The 19,317-nt window shown below is 47.6% G+C and overlaps 9 protein-coding genes across 9 annotated transcripts; 3 read left to right on the top strand and 6 right to left on the bottom strand.

Annotated features, from left to right (window-relative positions):
* Positions 1-550: 550 nt before the first annotated feature.
* On the bottom strand, positions 551-1,485 carry An18g00090 (uncharacterized protein; the record flags this gene model as incomplete). Its single annotated transcript, XM_001398443.1, has 3 exons — positions 551-891; positions 939-1,397; positions 1,455-1,485. 3 exons carry the CDS (start codon positions 1,483-1,485, stop codon positions 551-553), a joined length of 831 nt encoding a protein of 276 aa, XP_001398480.1.
* Positions 1,486-3,570: 2,085 nt separating this feature from the next.
* On the top strand, positions 3,571-4,554 carry An18g00080 (hypothetical protein; the record flags this gene model as incomplete). Its single annotated transcript, XM_059745530.1, has 5 exons — positions 3,571-3,824; positions 3,893-3,993; positions 4,086-4,258; positions 4,336-4,426; positions 4,514-4,554. 5 exons carry the CDS (start codon positions 3,571-3,573, stop codon positions 4,552-4,554), a joined length of 660 nt encoding a protein of 219 aa, XP_059602850.1.
* A 240-nt stretch (positions 4,555-4,794) lies between these two features.
* An18g00070 (uncharacterized protein) lies at positions 4,795-5,918 on the bottom strand (the record flags this gene model as incomplete). Its single annotated transcript, XM_001398441.1, has 5 exons — positions 4,795-5,263; positions 5,320-5,492; positions 5,545-5,688; positions 5,756-5,824; positions 5,883-5,918. 5 exons carry the CDS (start codon positions 5,916-5,918, stop codon positions 4,795-4,797), a joined length of 891 nt encoding a protein of 296 aa, XP_001398478.1.
* Positions 5,919-6,142: 224 nt separating this feature from the next.
* Positions 6,143-8,524, top strand: An18g00060 (uncharacterized protein; the record flags this gene model as incomplete). Its single annotated transcript, XM_059745528.1, has 4 exons — positions 6,143-6,184; positions 6,318-6,403; positions 6,457-6,788; positions 6,855-8,524. The coding sequence occupies 4 exons, from the start codon at positions 6,143-6,145 to the stop codon at positions 8,522-8,524; spliced, it is 2,130 nt and encodes a 709-aa protein (XP_059602849.1).
* Positions 8,525-8,668: 144 nt separating this feature from the next.
* Positions 8,669-9,997, bottom strand: An18g00050 (uncharacterized protein; the record flags this gene model as incomplete). The annotated part of the gene is made up of 2 exons (XM_059745527.1): positions 8,669-9,529; positions 9,581-9,997. The coding sequence occupies 2 exons, from the start codon at positions 9,995-9,997 to the stop codon at positions 8,669-8,671; spliced, it is 1,278 nt and encodes a 425-aa protein (XP_059602848.1).
* Positions 9,998-10,939: 942 nt separating this feature from the next.
* An18g00040 (uncharacterized protein) lies at positions 10,940-12,541 on the bottom strand (the record flags this gene model as incomplete). Its single annotated transcript, XM_001398438.1, has 2 exons — positions 10,940-12,365; positions 12,426-12,541. 2 exons carry the CDS (start codon positions 12,539-12,541, stop codon positions 10,940-10,942), a joined length of 1,542 nt encoding a protein of 513 aa, XP_001398475.1.
* An 875-nt stretch (positions 12,542-13,416) lies between these two features.
* An18g00030 (uncharacterized protein) lies at positions 13,417-15,497 on the bottom strand (the record flags this gene model as incomplete). The annotated part of the gene is made up of 10 exons (XM_059745526.1): positions 13,417-13,598; positions 13,665-13,749; positions 13,812-13,928; positions 13,986-14,072; positions 14,126-14,241; positions 14,288-14,413; positions 14,470-14,870; positions 14,930-15,024; positions 15,090-15,284; positions 15,342-15,497. 10 exons carry the CDS (start codon positions 15,495-15,497, stop codon positions 13,417-13,419), a joined length of 1,560 nt encoding a protein of 519 aa, XP_059602847.1.
* Positions 15,498-17,118: 1,621 nt separating this feature from the next.
* Positions 17,119-17,275, top strand: An18g00020 (hypothetical protein; the record flags this gene model as incomplete). The annotated part of the gene is made up of 2 exons (XM_059745525.1): positions 17,119-17,136; positions 17,180-17,275. 2 exons carry the CDS (start codon positions 17,119-17,121, stop codon positions 17,273-17,275), a joined length of 114 nt encoding a protein of 37 aa, XP_059602846.1.
* A 225-nt stretch (positions 17,276-17,500) lies between these two features.
* On the bottom strand, positions 17,501-18,374 carry An18g00010 (uncharacterized protein; the record flags this gene model as incomplete). The annotated part of the gene is made up of 4 exons (XM_059745524.1): positions 17,501-17,690; positions 17,758-17,843; positions 17,914-18,031; positions 18,100-18,374. 4 exons carry the CDS (start codon positions 18,372-18,374, stop codon positions 17,501-17,503), a joined length of 669 nt encoding a protein of 222 aa, XP_059602845.1.
* Positions 18,375-19,317: the final 943 nt, after the last annotated feature.

Raw genomic sequence — 19,317 nt, 5'->3', positions numbered from 1 at the left:
TACAGCCAATGCTATATCTATTCTGACTCGAAGAGCAGGATTAACTCTCACATCAGCCATTACACAGAAGCCTCCATGGAAAAAGTCATACGTCACCCAAACCGAGTGATTATGTGTCTTAGCGAGGGGTTTGAGATCAACCCTTTGGATAATAGCCACTTCCGCCGCAGCATAAGTGGAGTGGAGTTAATGAAGAGAGGTCGATTGAGGGCAAGGGCTTCTGCTCAGATAGCGACCTCACTGTCCATTATCGCCTTTCATGCACATTAGTTACAGACTGAGAAATGCCATTCAACCTAGGACCATGATGCTTTGGTGGGTACTGTGACACATCTTCAGGATCGACCAGCTCTTTCTTACTGGGTGCGATTTTTGTCATGGTGGATATATTGAAGCATAGCCCGAATATTAGTGATGAGGTGCAGGCCATCTAAATCCAACCTTTTCCAGGTTACTACAAGACTTTGTACCTCCTCCATCGAAAGGCAAGAACGTATGGGCCCCTTCTTTGACTGCCAGCTCTATCAACGAAAGGCTATTTACAGCCTCTTCAACCCATCATATGCTTATGGGTTAATTGTGTCTCCTCATCAAAATATTCCGGCATATCAACACAGTAATATTTCTCACCCGACACTAGGATTGCTTGCGAATGAAGCTGATCACCTGGCACAAATGTCCCCTTTGAATCAGTCACTTCTTCCTCCGAGATCAGCTTTAATATCACATTGGTCACATCACTCATGGTGAGCAGGACATTCTCTGAAAAGTAGGCCTTCAGCTCTGGTGTTAGCAGTGGCGTGAGGACCACTCCTGGGCAAATCGCGTTCACTTTCACACCCTCGTTCCACAGTTGTTTACCCACTGAGCGCGTAAATCCAACCAGAGCATCTAACCATTATAAGCTTTGATCCATCAAAGAAGCAACATATACTTACGTTTTGTCGCTGAGTATACCGGGGTATGCATGCATGGATATAATCCGCCAATGCTTGACATAATAACCAAATTCCTTTTTCCCACCGTCTTCTCCGGCGATCGGCGAAAATAGTGCATGGCGAGGTAACTCGTATAAATCGCACCGATCAAGTTAATATCCGTTAATCCAGCTATATCAGGCCGTGGCGGAATTCCAGTATCATGCCGGGAAAAGAATACCGTGTCTTCTGCGACTCCGGCATTCGCAAAGACAAAATCCAATCTCTTTTCCTCATTGAAGATCTTATGAAACGTAGCGCCCTGCTGCTCGTAACTTGTCACATCAGTCTGGTGAAATGTGGTATTTTTAAGCGAGGCAGCGGCCTCCTTGCCACGTTTCAAGTTGCTACCGATGATGTGAATTTTCCAGAGGCCTGTCACGTCGAGTTGTTGAGCGACGTCGAGGCCGATGCCACTAGCTATGAACAGTTATTCTCGGTCGGCCATTATCGTGGGCATATCGGGACACTGCTTACTTCCCCCTGTGATAAGAGCTACCAAGACCATAGTGTATTACTCAGATGGAGTTTCTCACGAATTTAGTAGTAAATGAAAGAGATAACAACACAATTAAGTATTTCCCAGGAAGATCATGGTAGAAGAGAATTTCTCTGTGCGGTTTGCCGAGTTATGCTAAACAAAGATGGAATAGAATGTGGGTAAAGGCGAAGAACAATCTTACCCGTCTTCTTCACGTCATTGTTGCAGATCAAATCAAGAGAAACTAATGATCCAACTTCGGTTACTTTGAGTCTTGCTACTCACGCGTGACTCACTGCTTATTCTTTTTTCCCGTTTACCTTTATAGATTACGGATAGTCAGGTCGTTTGACCTGTGTACACTGGGTCATCGGGATGTGTCAATCAGTCGCCACTGCTTCCTTGAATAATGCGATCCACAGTCACATTGCGCGCCCCCTCCTTCATAATTGCCCAATAAGGTTTACCAGAGGCATTCTACCCAATAAATATCTTAGGAGGTTGGAATGTAATAGTAGTAGATTACTAGTAGCCGAGGTCACATGACTACATAACATGGCCCTCTGAACCCCTCCAAGATAGTGTTTCTGTGAATGGCGATGGTCACGTGACCCGAAGCCACCTCATCATTCTCCCTCGGGCTCCACGTTTCTGCCCTCTGGCACGTATCACGAGCCATCTCATCGCCCCACATAGCGGAGAGTTTCTACATATTCATATAAATGGCAGGGTTCGCCCGACAATTTGGACTCATCCACCTCGGCTCGCGGCTCACCCAGTTCTGCATCTTATTAGTAAGCTCTATAGAGCGAAAGTAACAATCACAACCTGATTTATCAAGTCTTAAGTCAGGTGGCTTTAGGCTTATTGCGTCCATGTAGGCCTAATAAGCTCTGCAATGATATAAAAATATACATAATAGTATCAATAATTCCAGTCTAATTTGGAAACCAAATGGTTAAATCTCAATGAAAAACTAATTCTACTTCTATATTAATGTAGTCGATTATTATGTTGACACGTAATATAAGTGAGAATGGGTTAAGCCATCCCAGCTGACAATTAGACTTTGTAATATCCCTTAGAGAAGAAAGATATAGGGTATGCTTTATCTGACCTTAACGCATGATTAAATAGCTGATTTGCTATATTCGTCGTTACGATACAGAGGTATCCTGAGAGCTATTAGACATAGGATAAGATTTTCTTTCCTTGAATTTGAAAGTCTCTGCTTATATGACCATGTGAAATATATACAGCCCAGCAATATCATTAGTATTCAACTGCTTGTAAAACCAAAGAACTGGTAGAAGGTGTCGTTGCTGTTCTTTATTTTCTTAGCAAACATTGGTGCTTGCGCAGTCACGAGTGGTTGGTTTGGAAACTAGATTGGCCACAATAATCTGGGGGCCTAGCTGACAGGAGCTATTGTCTCTTGCGGCTGGCCGTGGCTCGGAAAGGACGGCAACCTCAGACGTCTTAATACTCTATCCCAGGAGTCATTTTGTAATGGTGGTGAGGGCAGAATAGCATTCCTAACATGCCAGACGCTCTTCACAATAACCAATGCAAGGGGAGCACCCATCATTTTCAATGACATAGCTCGTATTGGGCCCTCTGCATCGGAAGGCAATGTTGTGTATGCCCTGAGGCATCAATAAGGCACCAATATGTGGTGACCGAAGACACTCTGATGATGTTCATGATGCCCTCTAAATTGAATAAGCTGGGTCTGACTCTGTCGATTCTTGTCTTTGGCTATAGAGCGTGTCCATATGGTGTAACACATGTAGGTGAACGGGATGCTATTTCGATGTTATTCAATTTTCTCAAATGTAACAAGATGAATGGTCGAAATAAAGACAAGATGGATAAGTATAAAGTTTATCACTACCTAGTCATCTGGTCTCCCTCATGATCTGCAGAGCCGCATTCAGAGCTTGAGGAAACCAATCTATTGTAATGAAACAATAGTAAATGTAAGTGTAATGGATGATTTCATGTGCTTCTTATGTTAGAACACCCAATGCTACCTCCATATTAAATGAGACTACCGTTCACGGCATTCATGAATCATGGCTGCCACACCTTGCCCATGAAAGTAGATTAAAGATGCCACATGAAGGAATACTTAAGCATCCCCCACAACTACCACCTTCTTGCCTGCCTCCCAGAGTAGTCCTGCCTCCCAGATCTTTCCAATCAATCGCCCGGAAACATGCCCGATCATACCATCCACGTCGTCAACCACTTCGGTCGCAAACAGAAATATGCCATTATTCCGGGTCCGCCCATGATGACATTCCCAGACACGCAAAGGAACTCGAGGCCGGACAGACGTGGGACACATCAACCACGTATCAACTGTACGGATGTGCGTGACACACTCTACCCATTCTAACTCTTCCCATCCGAGACAAGAAATTAAGCCTAGCCAAGGGGTTGGAACTACCGCTCAGAAGCCCAATTTCGGGGTGAAGGTCACGTCGGTGGATGTGAGAGACGCTGATCCCGGTACTCCCACGACGCCTGCGAGTATGTATACCCAATCATCATTGCTTTATAAGAGTTGTCAAAATCTGAAAGGTGTAAATGGCATGACTACTGACGAAATGAGGGGAATGCAGGTACATTCGGCCTGACCAAAAACGAAAAGGGCAACCCGGTAATGACTGAAAAAGAAAAAACAGCACCGATGGACATGGTCCGGTTTGATTTCAGTGGTGACCTTTCTCCATCAAATGATAACACATCGTGTTTGGAATGGCCAAGGGGAACAGATTGCCTGATAATAGTGTGGGTAAGAGGCCTTTTGCCTATGTAGGTGTCTCCGTCCCCTTGTCGTCCCATGGTAAGATATAACTGATTTAGAGATAGTTTCCGGCCCCCAGCGATACGAATGCAGTCAAATTCGTCATAATGGCTCCCGTAATTCAATTGTGGGTGTGCGCGTATGACGCCGAGGAAGGTGAGATAGTAGATTTCACCAAGGCAATCCAGCATGCGGGCCTGCTTCGGTTCCTGAATACAGATGGGGCTCTGCTCGCAAATGTAGAGCATAAGCAAGATGGCACTTTTGAGATCACTTATTCATAGTTGGATAGAATGAAGTGGGCATGCCCGAAAGACAATATAATTTATTAACGCCTCGAGAGGACCTGAATTTATCATTGCGACACCTAGGGAGTCACAAATTTGCAAAAGCATTTTAAAGATCTCGAACAGAGAGGACACTGATTTTGCGACGGAAAACTCCCAATTCATGTTGATTCTAGAGATCTATGTGATTATGATATGTCCAAAATGGTTCTAATCAATCGAGGGAAAGCGAAACATTCATTCAACCCCAGCCCTCGAATGCAGCAGATACGTCATTTTCTCGTACACCGAAAAGACAATTCCGCCACTCAAGAGCAGCCTGCCCAGTCGCATTGAACTACCCTTCCAGAACCCCCGAACTCCATAGTCACTCTGTATGTTACGGATGGCCTCGACCAGCCCTGCCCCCTGGACCCCTTGCGCCCGCGTTTTGATCGTGTCAAAAGGCTGTGTCGCGTACACCGTGACAACTCCCGCCAGGGCACCCATGCAAAAGGTAGTGAAAAGAGTCGGCGGAATGTCGTGTGCCTTGAAGGATTCCTTGAGGATATTGTACGTGCCCATTCTTACAGCTGATGTGGCTGACTGTTTCAGTGTGGTGGACACAAGACCCCGGTACAGCTCGCGCAAACCGTGGGTTCTTACTAAAACCTGCGTGGCGTGCAGACTCGATCGGAACTGCCTGGCGTTTTTAGCATCGTCGATCCTTTATCAATCAGTTAGAACGGCTTTCGGAGGTTGTATGGAAAACAAGGCACAAACAATGCTGTTTTGATTCTTTCTGTAGGCGTCACGGCCAGGACGCTTTCAGTAGCCCCTGCGACGACGCCGGCCACAATGCCTCGTGCTGGGGAGAGCGATCCACGCTCATCAGAGAGGGCGTTTTTAATGGTGTCGTATGAAACAAATCGCACGGCCGCCTTGGCCGTCGTTCCCTGCGAGCGATTAGACCCTAACCCTTAGCCATATGATTGATTCAGTACGCACAATGATCAGCGTGGAACATCCGGTATACAAAGCACCGACGCCTTCTTGTTGTGCAACGGTAAAGATGAGTCGCAGCGGGTTGGAGGGGGTCGATTTGCTGGTTCTCAAAAGTTGTACGCGGGTCTTTGCATATTCAAACGGGTACTAGTCATCATTTTCTCAGTCCTGGAATCTGACATGCTGCAAGGCCAAAGAAATTAATAGTACTTACCGTGGACGCAGCTTCCACGCCCCCAGCCACTCCGCCGGCTATCAGAGAGACCCACTGCGGAGTGTATTGCTGCGAACCAGTTAACCGTCTAACGCCCTTCCCAGTCGTTGAAGGGAGGAGAGCCGACCTTTTGCGGTTTTGTTGAGGAGGCAAGGGTAGCCATGATAATAATACTCAGTTGCGATAGTGCAACAATATGTAGCCGTTGAGTAGCCCAATCGCCTTCATCAAATACTAGTGATAATAAGGTGCTCACTTAACACCAAAATACCCAATTTCTACTAACAGAGAGCGGGATTTGCCGACGGAGGATGAATTGCCGCGGGTCCCGTCCTTCCGCGCGAAACCGGGTATATCTTCCATCTTCCATCTTTTTTCCCCCTCACCATGTCCCCTCCTCTCCCCGGAGTTTCTATGAAGCCATGGAAGGTATGTTCCCGTCCCGTTCTCGCAGAGCGGCCAAGGCATGCAGCTTCTGTCGCCGGAGGAAGGTGAGTGAGATCCACTGATCCACCCACGCGCGCCACCCCCGACCGTGCCATTCCGCTCACGGCCGCTATAGTTGCGCTGCGACGAAAAGCCAACGTGCTCCAACTGTCAGGGTTACGGCAAGGAATGCGTGTACATGACCAACCCCTCAAGGCCCAGGTGCGTGAAATTTCGCCCGTCGGGAGAAGAGGCTGATTACCTGACCCACCTAGGCCATCCAAAGCCTGGATCGCTCACTTGGTGACAGAAAATGAGCAACTTCGGCAGCGACTCGGCGAGGGAAGTGCCGGGCCGGTGCATGGAGAGCAGGCAACCCCTGATGGAGATCTCCACCAACAGTCGGAATCCACCAAGATGGACCACCCGCAGTCGGTCGTATCCGGCATCTTTGTCTCCGCCAACGGAGACTCCAGCTACCATGGCCTCACCAGTACCCTTTTTGACGGCGCCCCCGTCGGGGGCCATGGCTCAGCCCAACTGGCCAATCGCGCCGGTCCCGTGGAGCCCATTCAGCAACAACTGATGGGAGAGGCCGCTTATCAAAGTGAGTCGCTGTGCCTTCCCCCCGTTACAGAAACCGATTGCAGACTCTAACATTGCGATGACAAAGGGCAGCTGGAAACATTGAACTTCCAGCAAGGGAAGTTGGACTTTGATGGCGTAGATCCTGAGCTGGGGATGCATCTGTTGTCCCTGCATTGGAACCGCCAGCACCACTCCTTCCTAATAACGCATCGCCCGAGCTTCATGCGTGATATGGCCACCAACGGGCCTTATTTCTCCAAGCTACTCCTGAATGCGATATACTTTGGGGCGTCCAAGTTCAGTAATCGTCCCGAGGTACGTAGAGACCCGGATGATGCCCGCACGGCTGGGTGGACCTTTCGCATGAGGGTGAGGGAGCTGCTGGGGAGTGCCTTGGATCGGAGTGAGATCACCACCATCCAGGCACTCCTAGTCATGACGAGCTCTCTCTTCGCGCTGGGAGATGAACGTAGCGCCGCCTGGCTATATGCTGGGACGGCTTTTCGGATGATCATCGATCTCGGCATGCACGTGGACGCCACGATGCTCCCCAACATGCGCCGACTCTCGCCAGAAGACCTGGAAATCCGACGGCGTGTATTCTGGGGTGCCTTTGTGGTTGACAAGATCCAATCATTATACCAGGGGCGACCGGCTAGTCTCCAAAGCTTTGATACCAAAGTCCTGCTGTCCTTCATGGACCGCTATGAGGAGCTGGAGCCCTGGCAACCCTTTGCGTATTCCGATGTGAAATCATACCCTGGATCCCCAGCATATAGCGTGTCGACATTCACATGGCTGTGTAAACTGTCGCTGGTCTTGAATGAGATCCTGAACAAAGTTTATTCGGAGAGAAGTTCCAATCGGTCGCCTCACGACCTCATCGCTACTCTAAACAGACTCGATGGGCAGTTGAAAACCTGGTACGAAAGCCTTCCAGATCACCTGCGCTACAACAGTCCCGTGGGGGTGGTGCCGCCTCCACATGTTCTCTCATTACTCGCTCTGTACAATGTCTTGGTTATCCTGCTTCACCGACCGTTTGTTTCCGAGGGACATCTTTACACTGCCGATCCATCGGTGGCCAAGAGCTCCTTTACCACCTGCACCACGGCCGCCTCCAGCATCACCCAATTACTACAGGCCTACGATAACACCTTTTCTATCCGGCGAGCACCGTATCTGATTTCATACGCCACATACGTAGCAGCGACAATCTTCGTTCGAGTCGCGGCCCAACGAGAGCGTGTCAGTCGGGCTCACACCAGCCTCCAGAGCTGCCTCGACATATTTAAGAAGAATCAAGAGACAAATTGGGCGGTGCGACGAGCTCACAATGTGATCTTACACCTCATGGATCGCATGGGTGTTCGTTTAGATGATTGCACGACTGTGGTCGACGACAGTCCGAGCCGTATAGAAGCCCGATCAGACCCTTTAACTATCTCAGCCGAAGGACCGTTGGGACCGGCGCCTGGGATCAATCACGAATCTCTGCCGGACATTGAACCGTCCGAGCTGGACATTGAAATGGTTATTCAAAGCTTCATGGGAACACAGCCTAGGCCCGCAGACGGACAGATGCGCGAACCCATGGATTTCTCTTTTGGACCTACGGTACCTCATTCGACCAATCCGGCTCCTATAGCTCCCGTAGTAGGCCAGTATGAGGAGACGTACTCTTATCCCAGGTTCGACGATATGCTGTTTGGCTTCAACGGTTCTCCGCAGGATAATGCATTCACGGACAATTAAGTTGTATCTACTCAATGCCAAACAACAAGTGTGACGAATCGATCGGAACGCCCTGCATCCGGTATTGGCAGCTTCCTCCATGTATTCTATATTGGGCCGGTCATAGTTTGCTCTATGTCCAGTGAACCCAGGAAACCACTCCATCTAAGGTCTATAAAACACACGGCCCTCGAAAAGCCGTCGAGCCGTCCGATAAACCGCCACCCGGTCAACGTCGATCGCGCCATGCCTGTCCATCCCCAGGACCGTCTCCGTATGGATGACCCCGGCCGGATGGCGGATGCCGACCGGCACAGCACCTGCAATCTGGTGGTCTCCCAGCGACATTCCATGCTTTGGCATCTCTTTTCCTTCCTTCGCATGGGCCAAGTCCCAAGCGATGGTGCCATGTATGATCGTCGCCGCACCGAGACACACCGCCCCCGTCAACTGCAGACTCGCATGGGGTTTCCCCATACTGAACGCCTTCACCTCAATGTCCACGCCATCCACGTCACCCGTTGCGGGAGACAAAATGGCAATCTTCGGGGTACCGCGAACCTGACCCGCAGCCTGCACATTCTCAGCAAGGCCAAACCGCACGGCGCCATGCCTCCGAATATCCTCGATCAGCCCCAGGAAGACTGGATCCGCAGCATCCGCGATACTGGACGAGGCTTCTACTGGCAAGGACGCTGCATCAACAAACACAAACGGATTGGCAGCGTCAACAAGGCTAACTCGCACGGCAAGTGTTCCAAATCCCCGGGATTGCACCGTTAGCATCTCTTGATGCATTCCGCTCGGAAACATCTGGCCCGTCATACTACCGCACGGCTTGAGGAATGCAACTCTGATAGGGCTAGCTGTACCTTCAACGCCTGGAATCGCATAGTCGCCATCCTCTCGAAATGAGCCGTCAGTGGCGACCTGGACTGTTTCAAAGATATGTTGTCCGGTATTGGTGTTGAGAATCTTGATATTGACCTGGGGCTCAATCAGTCTAGTTTCCCATACGTCGTCCCACTGAAAATAGGAAAGAAAACCAACCTCTTTTTCCCCCTCAGGGATGTTAACAAGGCCCTCATCCAGTGCAAAAGGCCCCACCCCCGAGGCGATGTTGCCACAATTCCCGGTCACATCGATCCGTGGCTGATCCGGTGCCACCTGCACAAACGTATACTCGACATCGACACCGGGTCGATTCGACCGTTCTACGATGGCGACCTTGGACGTTGTCGAAGATGCACCGCCCACCCCGTCAATCTGCCGAGAACTTCCCTTACTAGAGCCCATGGCAGATAGCAAAATCGGTTCCCAGAGCGTTTTTGACGCGGGGAGATGGCGGCGATGGAGGAATAGGCCCTTGGATGTGCCAGCGCGCATCCATACCGCCGGGAGGGATTTCCGAACCGATTCGTTGGACCTGTACTTTGTTGTTATCGGTAGGACGGTAAATGGCTCAGCCCGGGTGACTGAGTATGTTTGTGTCATGATTGGCTAGAGGTTGAGCTGTAGGGTCTTTCGCATGAACACAATACTCTGTTACCAGCAATCAGGTTGATATAAATGTAGTGTTTTGCTTTCTCAAATGCCGGATTTTGCTGTTGTGCTATACCGTCAGCTTCCATGGACTAAGATTTATGATATGAGTAGTAGTTATATAATCATGACTGGCTCCAGGGATACGAAGATCTGGTGGTGAAAAAATAGCCGCTCACCAATGTCATTCTCTTGAGTACTCTTCCGCGGCATCTGGTGTCCCGTCCGTCAGTCAACACAACGATCCACCCACTCCACCCACCACCTACACTGCCTAGTGGAATAGCTATAGCGTTTATTAACTTCCGCGGAACGGACCACGCCGCTGCGACCGCAGGTGGACAAGGGGGCAACAGAAGTCAGTAAGGCCGGGCATCTTGGCACTATATTGGTCAGATGGTTAGGAAATCCGAGATCTCGCGCCCTGCACGGCTGGCTGATCGTTGGTACGGTATGTTAACGTAGGGGATATGAGGGCGATTGCCCCAATGGACACGCAATATCAGATTCGATGATGACGACACTAGAAGGCCATACTATGCCGCGTTCTAGGAGTCCATGTAACTCAGTTCTACAGGATAGCTTTTCCTTCCTTTGTATACCTGTACGCCTTTGCTTTCTATCTTAAGCCAGACCCTAGTTACCTTGACAGTATAAAGACGTCATATTATATGACTTGTCAAGTCGTACTTGACGAATTTGTAGCTTGAGTACTTCGCACTTTCTCCGGCATTCCGGCTTCCTGCGCGAATTATAACAGGAGTGTATTTGTATGGCCAATCCAGAGGGTTCTTTCACAAAATGGTCATGCATTTTTCGGTATCGAGAAACAGGAAATTTGCAATGAAAACAAAGGGAACGGAAAAAGCGCAAACAATAGCGATGAGAAAAAGTTCAAGCGTGCTCCTTCTGCTCCACGATTACCTTGTCCTCCTCCATCTGCCCGTTCAACTCCGTCACATCTCCCTGTGGAAGTCTTCTCGCCATCGCCACGATATGCCACGCGGACGGGGCATCGTGGAACACCTCGTTCAAGGCTTCTAGGTTGCGGCCCATTGTCTCTGGGTAGAAGAGATACACTGTGACAGGAATGCAGGCAGAAATGACAGCATATACAATGTAGTATCTCCACCCAATTGTATCAAGCGCGACAGGGGTTATCATAACGACGATAAAGTTCCACAGCCACTTGTTTGCGGTTGACGCAGACGACATCGCCACACGCAGACGCATAGGAGCAATTTCAGTACAATAGAGAAAGTTTGCACCAGAGAACCCAATGGGATAGAACATGTTGAAGAGCCAAATAAACACCACAGAGACAATTGATAGTCCCCGACTGGCATCAGCAAACTTGGTCGTGATAGTTAAGACTATCATGCAAAGACACATTCCGGCCCCACTGAACATGAACACCTTCCGTCTGCCAAAGCGGTCGATTGCAAAAAATGGAATAAAGTTGCATATAAATTTCCATGTAAGTGCGCTGGCACCTAAGATCCGGGACAACTCCTCACTGAGGTTCAGATTCTCCTCAAATATCGTTGAAATGTAGGTGGAGATCAAATTGCCCCCGCACATTTGCTGGAAAAATTGGATAACAAGACAGAGAGCGAATCGGTACAGGAGACGTTCCTTATCATCGCCCATAAATAATTCTCGTAATGTGATGTTCTTTGACTGTGCTGTGAGCTCCAGCGATGACTCTATGCTCGCAATTTCTCTTTGAACCGCATCGTCGTTGACCGGGAGACCTCTGTACGCCGCTAGACTGTGCGCTGCTTTGTCCCTTTTAGACACCAGAACCAGCCATCGTGGTGATTCGGGGAGCATAAATACGGATGCGAGGATGATCAGGGGAAAGACAAGAGCCAAGGCCAAGGGGACACGCCACTGCGTTTCACCGGCCGTTTTCCCGAACCCGTAGGCAACCCAGTTTGTGATGACGAAGCCAAGGACCATACAAATCCCATCGACTACCACATGCTGCCCACGATGCTTTGCAGAACTGCATTCGGCCTGCCATACCGGTACGGTAGCGCTCAGTTGCCCGACCCCGATGCCAAGGATGACTCGACCCAGAGTGAACTGAATGATGCCGTAAGAAGATGTTTGGAGCACCTCTCCAATGAGTGTAATAATAGTCGCCATGAAAACTGTCCTGCGCCGGCCGAAACGGTCACCGAAGTGGGCGCATGAGAGCGCTCCCAGAAGGGCCCCCAGTTGATATGAGGCAATGACCGCGCCTTTTCTTGTCGAGTTTCTCTTCTTGATGGCACCATCGGTGTTGAGTGTGTCAATTTCCGGGAAATGGGTGACCCTATAAGTCTCATCAGCCCAAGAAAGTATTTCAGTCATTTATTTTAACGAGATGGATTACCATGACTGTAGGTTCGCAAGCGGTGCTACTCCAGCCTGATTGTATCCGTAGGTAATGAATGCAGGAGCTACCGTGAGAAGCACCTGTGCGAGGTGCAGCGACTTTCCACGAAGCATGATACTATGGGTCGGCGGCAGCTGCTGGCAAAGTGTGATGTTGATCAGATTGAGCCAAGGATGTCAATGCATTTTATATAATGTCAAAGTTATTCCAGAAATCCGGGGACCCCGCATTATGCCTTGGCCATACCACTCGTGGCTGGAAGATATGAACCTCGCTTATGAAATCCCATCGTGGGTGTTTGTCAAACTGCCAATCTTCCTTACCCCAGAATTCATTTGCGGGAAGTTAAGAGACCCCACTTAGAGGAGTAGGTCTTGTGTCCTTCCGCGGAATGTAAAATCCCGTGGCCCAATATGGATGACATCCTTCCCGACTCTAACGCTAAAGGACTACCACTGGGTGTTGGTGGATACCTTGTTTTAGGTGTTTAGTACTTTGTGTTAAAGTTATTGTCTGGCTGGAATATCTATACTACAGGAGTAATGACAATCTAGTAGAATACTATTAGAATGCCGGATTTTAACGTAAACCACGATCGCGCGGCCCATACGGTCAAGCGGTACATCGGATTATGCCATATAAAATCAATTTTTTTTCTTTTCAGATATCTCATCCTTTTAAACTCTTTAAGGCTTTATTTCCAACTTATATACTATTCTAATAGTGAGCTTATAACCATTATTCCCTTGATAAAATATTATAGACTTACAAAATATATATATATCTATTGAGATATAGTAACTTTTAAATATATATATTTCGTATAGTATTTCATTACGGACAGCGCGGCCGTGGTTTACATTTATTTTTTCTTCTCATCGCATCTACCTCCATCGACCTGTAAAAGCTTTCAGCCTCTTTATTATCCGCAGTCGTTCGAATTCTGTTAATGTAGAATTTCTGGAGTCCAAATATACTCTAAGATACACTACATCGACACCGTCGGTGTGATTTGGGTTTGGGGGATTTTCGCATCCACCGAGCCATGGTCAGAGCTTCCTGGCCCCGAGTCTGCATCTGAATCCGCCATCGGCTCTACCGTCTCGTGGCTTTGGGTTTCCCTTTTCCTATCCAACCAAAGCAGGAATTGAACTGTCGCAGTAACAACCACTGGAGGGTTGAGTTAGTCGCTATCTTCTGCTGTTTTAAAACAATACCGGGATGCACAACACTCACTGAGTAAGACCTGCAATATGATGGACCAAAGATAGCCTTTCTTGGCAGCAGGGAAATCTGTGGTTTTCCATACGAAGTTCGGTGCCTGTTCAGAGTAAATCATGAGAACTTTTGGTTTATATTATCATCGGGTGGAAGGAGGCTCACCACTGCCTGAACAACGTAGGCAAGATCATTAGCCATGGCGACAACCAAAGCTCTTTTCTCGGTGTCAGTTGAGCAAATTTCGTTAATCCAGCTCAAAATGAGCGGACCAGCACCAACCTAAGAGTAAGTATTAGTTGAAAATACACTTCTTGGCGGGTTGTAACTTTAACCTACTCCGATATTACTGAGCCAATATACGGCCATGCGTCCAGGAATGTTGGTATAGAGAGGCATTTGGCGTAGTAGCACACACATAATGAGCTTGAAAATGTTACAGCCGAGTCTATCTGGGTATAAGGGTTGGAAGTACCTACCGTGATGACGGCACCGATATGGATAAAGGGCCAGCGCGATCCACGACAGGGACCATCAGAGAGCAAACCCCAAACGAAGCACACGAAGATAGAGATACCGGTCGTTACCAATGGTACTAAACTCATTAGAGTCACATGGCATATTGTTTTGAATAGACTCACAGTTGTTAATGTCAGCCACCGTGTATGACTTGCCCGGGACAGGAGGAGGGTCTGCGTTGAAACTTTTCAGCCAGTAACCCATACCGACCTGTGGGTATCCATTGTTCCACAAAATGTATATCATGGCTGGATCGGCTGATTAGATAATTGACCGAAGTCGATGATGATAGTGGACCACGTACGGAGTAGATATGTATGCCAGCTTCTCAAGATTCTTTTCAACTTAGCCATACTCCAAGGCTCCTTTCCAGCACGTCCAATAGCCCGCATTCGGTTGACAGAGAGAATGTGTTCCTCGTTAGTTATCCACCAAGTCTTCTTACCATTCTGTGGAAGGTTGGGGAAGAAGAGATAGCCGGCTAGGGCGAGGGGTAGCGTGATGATGCCATCGATAATGAACAGCCATCGCCAACCGGCGCGGCCATCAACACCGTTCAAGTTCGTATAAGCAGCTGCTTGAAGAAAACCACTGAATAAATTTCCAATGTGGCCAGCAAGCCAGAATATCATTGCGCGCTTGCCAATCTCTTGTGGTGTATACCATGATCCTAGAAGATAATGAATGCCGGGGTAAAACCCAGATCTATTTCCAAGATTAGGCTGCGGCGAATAGAATGATAAGAAGAGGAGTTTCCCACGTACTCAAAAAGGCCTACCAGAAAACGAAGAGCATAGAGAGCTTTGTATGACCGTACACTTGACATGCACATAGTTGCAATTCCCCAACCAACCTCGAGCTGCGCAAGTATTAGTCTCCACTGAATGCTGACATCAAGATATGCATAGGAAATGAACTGCCTACCGACGGAATCACCCATCGAGGCGAGATGCGAGTCAACAATAAGTTCGCGGGGATCTGGCCAACAACATAGCCAACTGTGAATATAGAGGTGCTTGTCACCAGCTGGTTGCCAAACATCCCCAGATCCTCCTCCATGCCACTAAGGTAGGCATTTGTAACATTTTGTAGGTCCAGGTTTTTGAGAAAATAACCAATCTGTGGCTGTCAGCAAATTGTATTGACTCCCTTTGGGAAAGTGAGCTATTGGCACACAGATGCAAATGTTAGCACGAACGCGTCGAGCTTAAACAATAACCAACGCTGATCGCTGGGTAGTTCCCATGTGTCCCAAATGTAGCCTTTCCATGATTTGAGAGGCTTGACTATATCCTGCTCTTGCCAGGAATTGGCCTCAGTATCCCTTGTCATCGTGAATGCACGTTCCTGTATTTTGTGAACGCGGGGCAAATTGGGATCTAAATATTCGAATCAAATTCGCAGCACGCCAAGTATGATCCCATTTGCCGCTGTAATCACCTCACCCCTTAGCAGGTACCTTCTGCGCTAACTCTTATCTCCCTCCAGTGATCTACTTAGTATGACCCACAGGGTATAAACACCTGCCGAGATGTTGGCTGAGTAATCAGTCATCAGTAACTAACTAGTCAAAAGTGGAGATGATGGTAGTGTTATGGCGCAATAGTCTCCAACAATTATATCTTCCGCACTCCTGCGACCAAGGCCCGACAGCATCTCGAACTCATATCAAGTTGCATGATATGAACGTGCCGCGCAAAAATACCTCACTCCCATTGCAAATTGCTCTCTTCTTCCCCAGTCTCTCTGGCGATACTTGTAGTTGGCGATTATACAATATACAGCGATTAAGAACCCCTCCTGTCTATCATGTTCCTTGACTTTACACTGTCATAGCTTCCTCCTTTTCAAATGAGAGAAGCCATAATTGGATAAAATTTACTCGTTCACAAACTTTCCCAGCAGCAATAAATCCCCGAGGCACACTGATACATAGTCTTGATCCCTGTGCTCCCGTACAGCGGGGGGCCCCCCCTCTGCCCCCCCGACTCCCAAGCACTCAACACTGTAGGCAGACGAGGGCTTCTGCTTAGTGAAATGAAACCAGTACGTTGCGAGGGCCATATGTAATCCGCGTCATTTATAATCCTATGCACATCTACATCTCCCTTCCGAGTCTGTCTAAGCTGAGGTTTAAAGTGTAAATGTATGATGGAAACTTTCGCCTGTGTTTTATTGGTCTATTGTCTACGGAACGCGGGCACGGGCATCCACGTTATAATTAGTGCTCATGATCTCATGCCCATTCAGGCCGTTTCGCAGTGTGATAAGGGCAACCAGGTTTCTACAAAAGGGACAGTGCGAATGAAAGAGACACATAAATGGAGCGAGGTCAATAAATCTATACCAGAGGGGGTCATAGCATTGAAGCAGACTACTATTGGGATCCGGGATAATGATTAATTCTGATTAATCAGCCTTTTGAGAAATGGGTTTTGATAGTGAGCTTATTATTTTCATAGAGATCTGTAATAAGAAGATGAATATATTGGCATGACTCAAAGGAATTTCAGCCTTTTATCTATATCAAATATATAGATTATCTTGTAATACAAGTAAAATAGGGGTATTTTATTTTACTAGTTATTGTATGTAGCTATGAAAATCCGCAAAAAAACAAAAAAAGAAGACAAAAAAAATTTACTATAGAGGAATTCATTATTAATATAGACTATGTACATAGATCAAAGCCTTAGACTTTTTAAATGGTTGAGAAGTATCAAATCAAAATTGTAACCCTTGTATAGAATCAATAGATGAGCCGCACGAGAGTGGTCTATGTTATTGGTTAATCTTGATTACATAGCATGTCTGTACTAGCTTATATATATATCTCATATTGATTTTTATGACTCTGGAACAGTCCTCTAATCATCATGTTCGAACAGTGACTGAAGATAATAGTAGTGGACTGATGCTGCCCAGAGATCAGGTGAGCATGCTGCAGTTCATAATGGCTAGAATATATAATGTAAGTAAGCCACTGAACTGAAGGTGCATGTATATTTCGGCAGCTGTTATATGCACTGCTATCTAGGATGCACCACTTTTCTTCATCATCTCAACAACGTGGAAAAAGGCCTGCTGCCGCTGCTGCTCCCAGATATTGAATGCGATGTTTGACAGACCAACTGGAATTTGATCGCTGCCTGTAAAGAGCTTTTCCATGGCCTATACAACCAGATCAGCCGCGCAGGTGCATATGAGAAACGAGGAGAAACTTTCTTCCTTGGTGAACTGCCCCACAGGTATTCCAAAACGCCCCTTGACTGTTTCCGCCATATCGGGTTGATGCTTTGGATCATGTAATTCAGCTGTGATTCAAAATTTAGTCTCTATCTTATGTCTTCGTGGCAGGAAAAGGGGCTATTGCTCTCAACAATAGGCGGAAAGACTTCGACGACCCTGATATTTGTTTCCTTTAGCTGTTCCCGTAGGCAGAGAATCCAGTGGTGCAGGGCCGCCTTAGAGGCGCAGTAGTTGGAGCATCGCAGGATAGGGACGAGGGCTAGATTAGATGATGTGCTTTTGGAAGACACGCAGTTAGCGAGACGAATCTCTAGTATATCCTGCATGTGGGGAAATTACATACTATATAAACGATGTTGGAGTATCCTTCTTGCTCTGGAAAAACGGTGGAAAGTCTTTTGTCAAGGCAACGTAGGAGATGTAATTCACCTGTAGATTGAATGTTAGCAACCAAACTACACCCCGGCCTTCTTTAAAGGTATTGGGAATCGTGGCGTACATTCATCTCCTCCGCAATCACTGCCATGTTAATCGCCTCTGGCTCGCTAAAGACAGATCGTCGCTGGATGCCAGAGTTGACGAAAAAACAGTCCAGGTCCGGATGGCGTTGGGTCACTCTGTCCGAATCCAAAACCGTCAACATAAAAGACTAAGGCATGGGTTAATCGCGAGAAGCTTGACGCACTGCTTCACAAAAAGTGGAATCTTATCCAGCTGGCTGGTGTCCAGCTGGAATGCTGCAGCCTTGTCTGCACCGTGTTCCTGGACAAATGCATTCAGTTTTTCTTGTCTCCGACCAACTGCAATCACGAAACGGTCATGCTGGATGAAGCTGGTAGCTAAATCGCGGCCAATGCCTGTGGCTGTATCAGCGCCAGTTACTTCCCTTTTTGGTGACTGACAAGGAGATGTACCTGAGGTAGCTCCAATCAGGAGAACTTTCTTGTAAGGGAAAGACATTATACAGCAGCAGATGGTGAACGAGGCATAAAAGGTACTACCACGAGAGTCAACATCCATTAACATCGTGAAGACTGTTTATATAGATAGAACATAATATACATTTCTTCATAGTTACATAATCTATCCGGAGTTCACTTCACAAAGCCGCTCTAATAGCGAAGATAATTCCCCACTCACTCTTGATCATAATATCCATCAAGGACACTACTCTCTTGGGATACCTCTGTGGTCGGTGGTCGGTGGTCGGACTCTCCAGTGCCGACTATATTCTCCGTTCTCGGCGGCGGGAGGGTCCTGTATCAATAAAGCTCGCACCCACCGGGTGGTTCCGTAAAAATAGGGGTGGACCCATCCCGATCTCCGAGATTTCACTCCGGCCGCGTACACTGGGAAAGAAGGTGTCCCAAATAACAATCCCAAGACAGTCCAACTTATGCACTCCAGAGCTTTGTATACATCAAGAAGCCGGAACAGAAGAGGGCGGATCTCATGGGCCTGCTGAAAGCATCGAGCGGGGGCCCTGTCATGCTATCTTTCTAGTGGAACTGAGCTGGCTGCTTTACATGCCGAAAGTTTTAGGACTTCAGCCTTAGCGTGAGTGCCAGCCACAAGCTTAAGTTGGACCTCTTCACGAGGATCGAGAGCTAATTTCAATTTCATGAAAATTTCATGGTTGTTAGACAACATTTCATGTAATAATTTTGGGGATGTAAGCTATAAAATACACTAGTCTGTATAGATTAACTAACTTTATTAGGCTGTAACGTTATCCTAACTAATTAGAGATAAGATCCGGGATCTAAATTTATCAGTTTTGGATTCTCTAGTATCACGTAATTTTTGAAATTATAACGACTTTAAGGATTTTTTTTTTTTCAGTAATGGCCGCATGAGATTGATATTCAACATCCCTACTGAGTCCCTACTTCGATAGACGATC

This window comes from Aspergillus niger (assembly GCF_000002855.4).
Source record: "Aspergillus niger supercontig An18".
NCBI lineage: Eukaryota > Fungi > Ascomycota > Eurotiomycetes > Eurotiales > Aspergillaceae > Aspergillus > Aspergillus niger.
The sequence above is the reverse complement of the archived record's forward strand: the minus strand, read 5'-3'. Positions and strand labels throughout refer to the sequence as shown.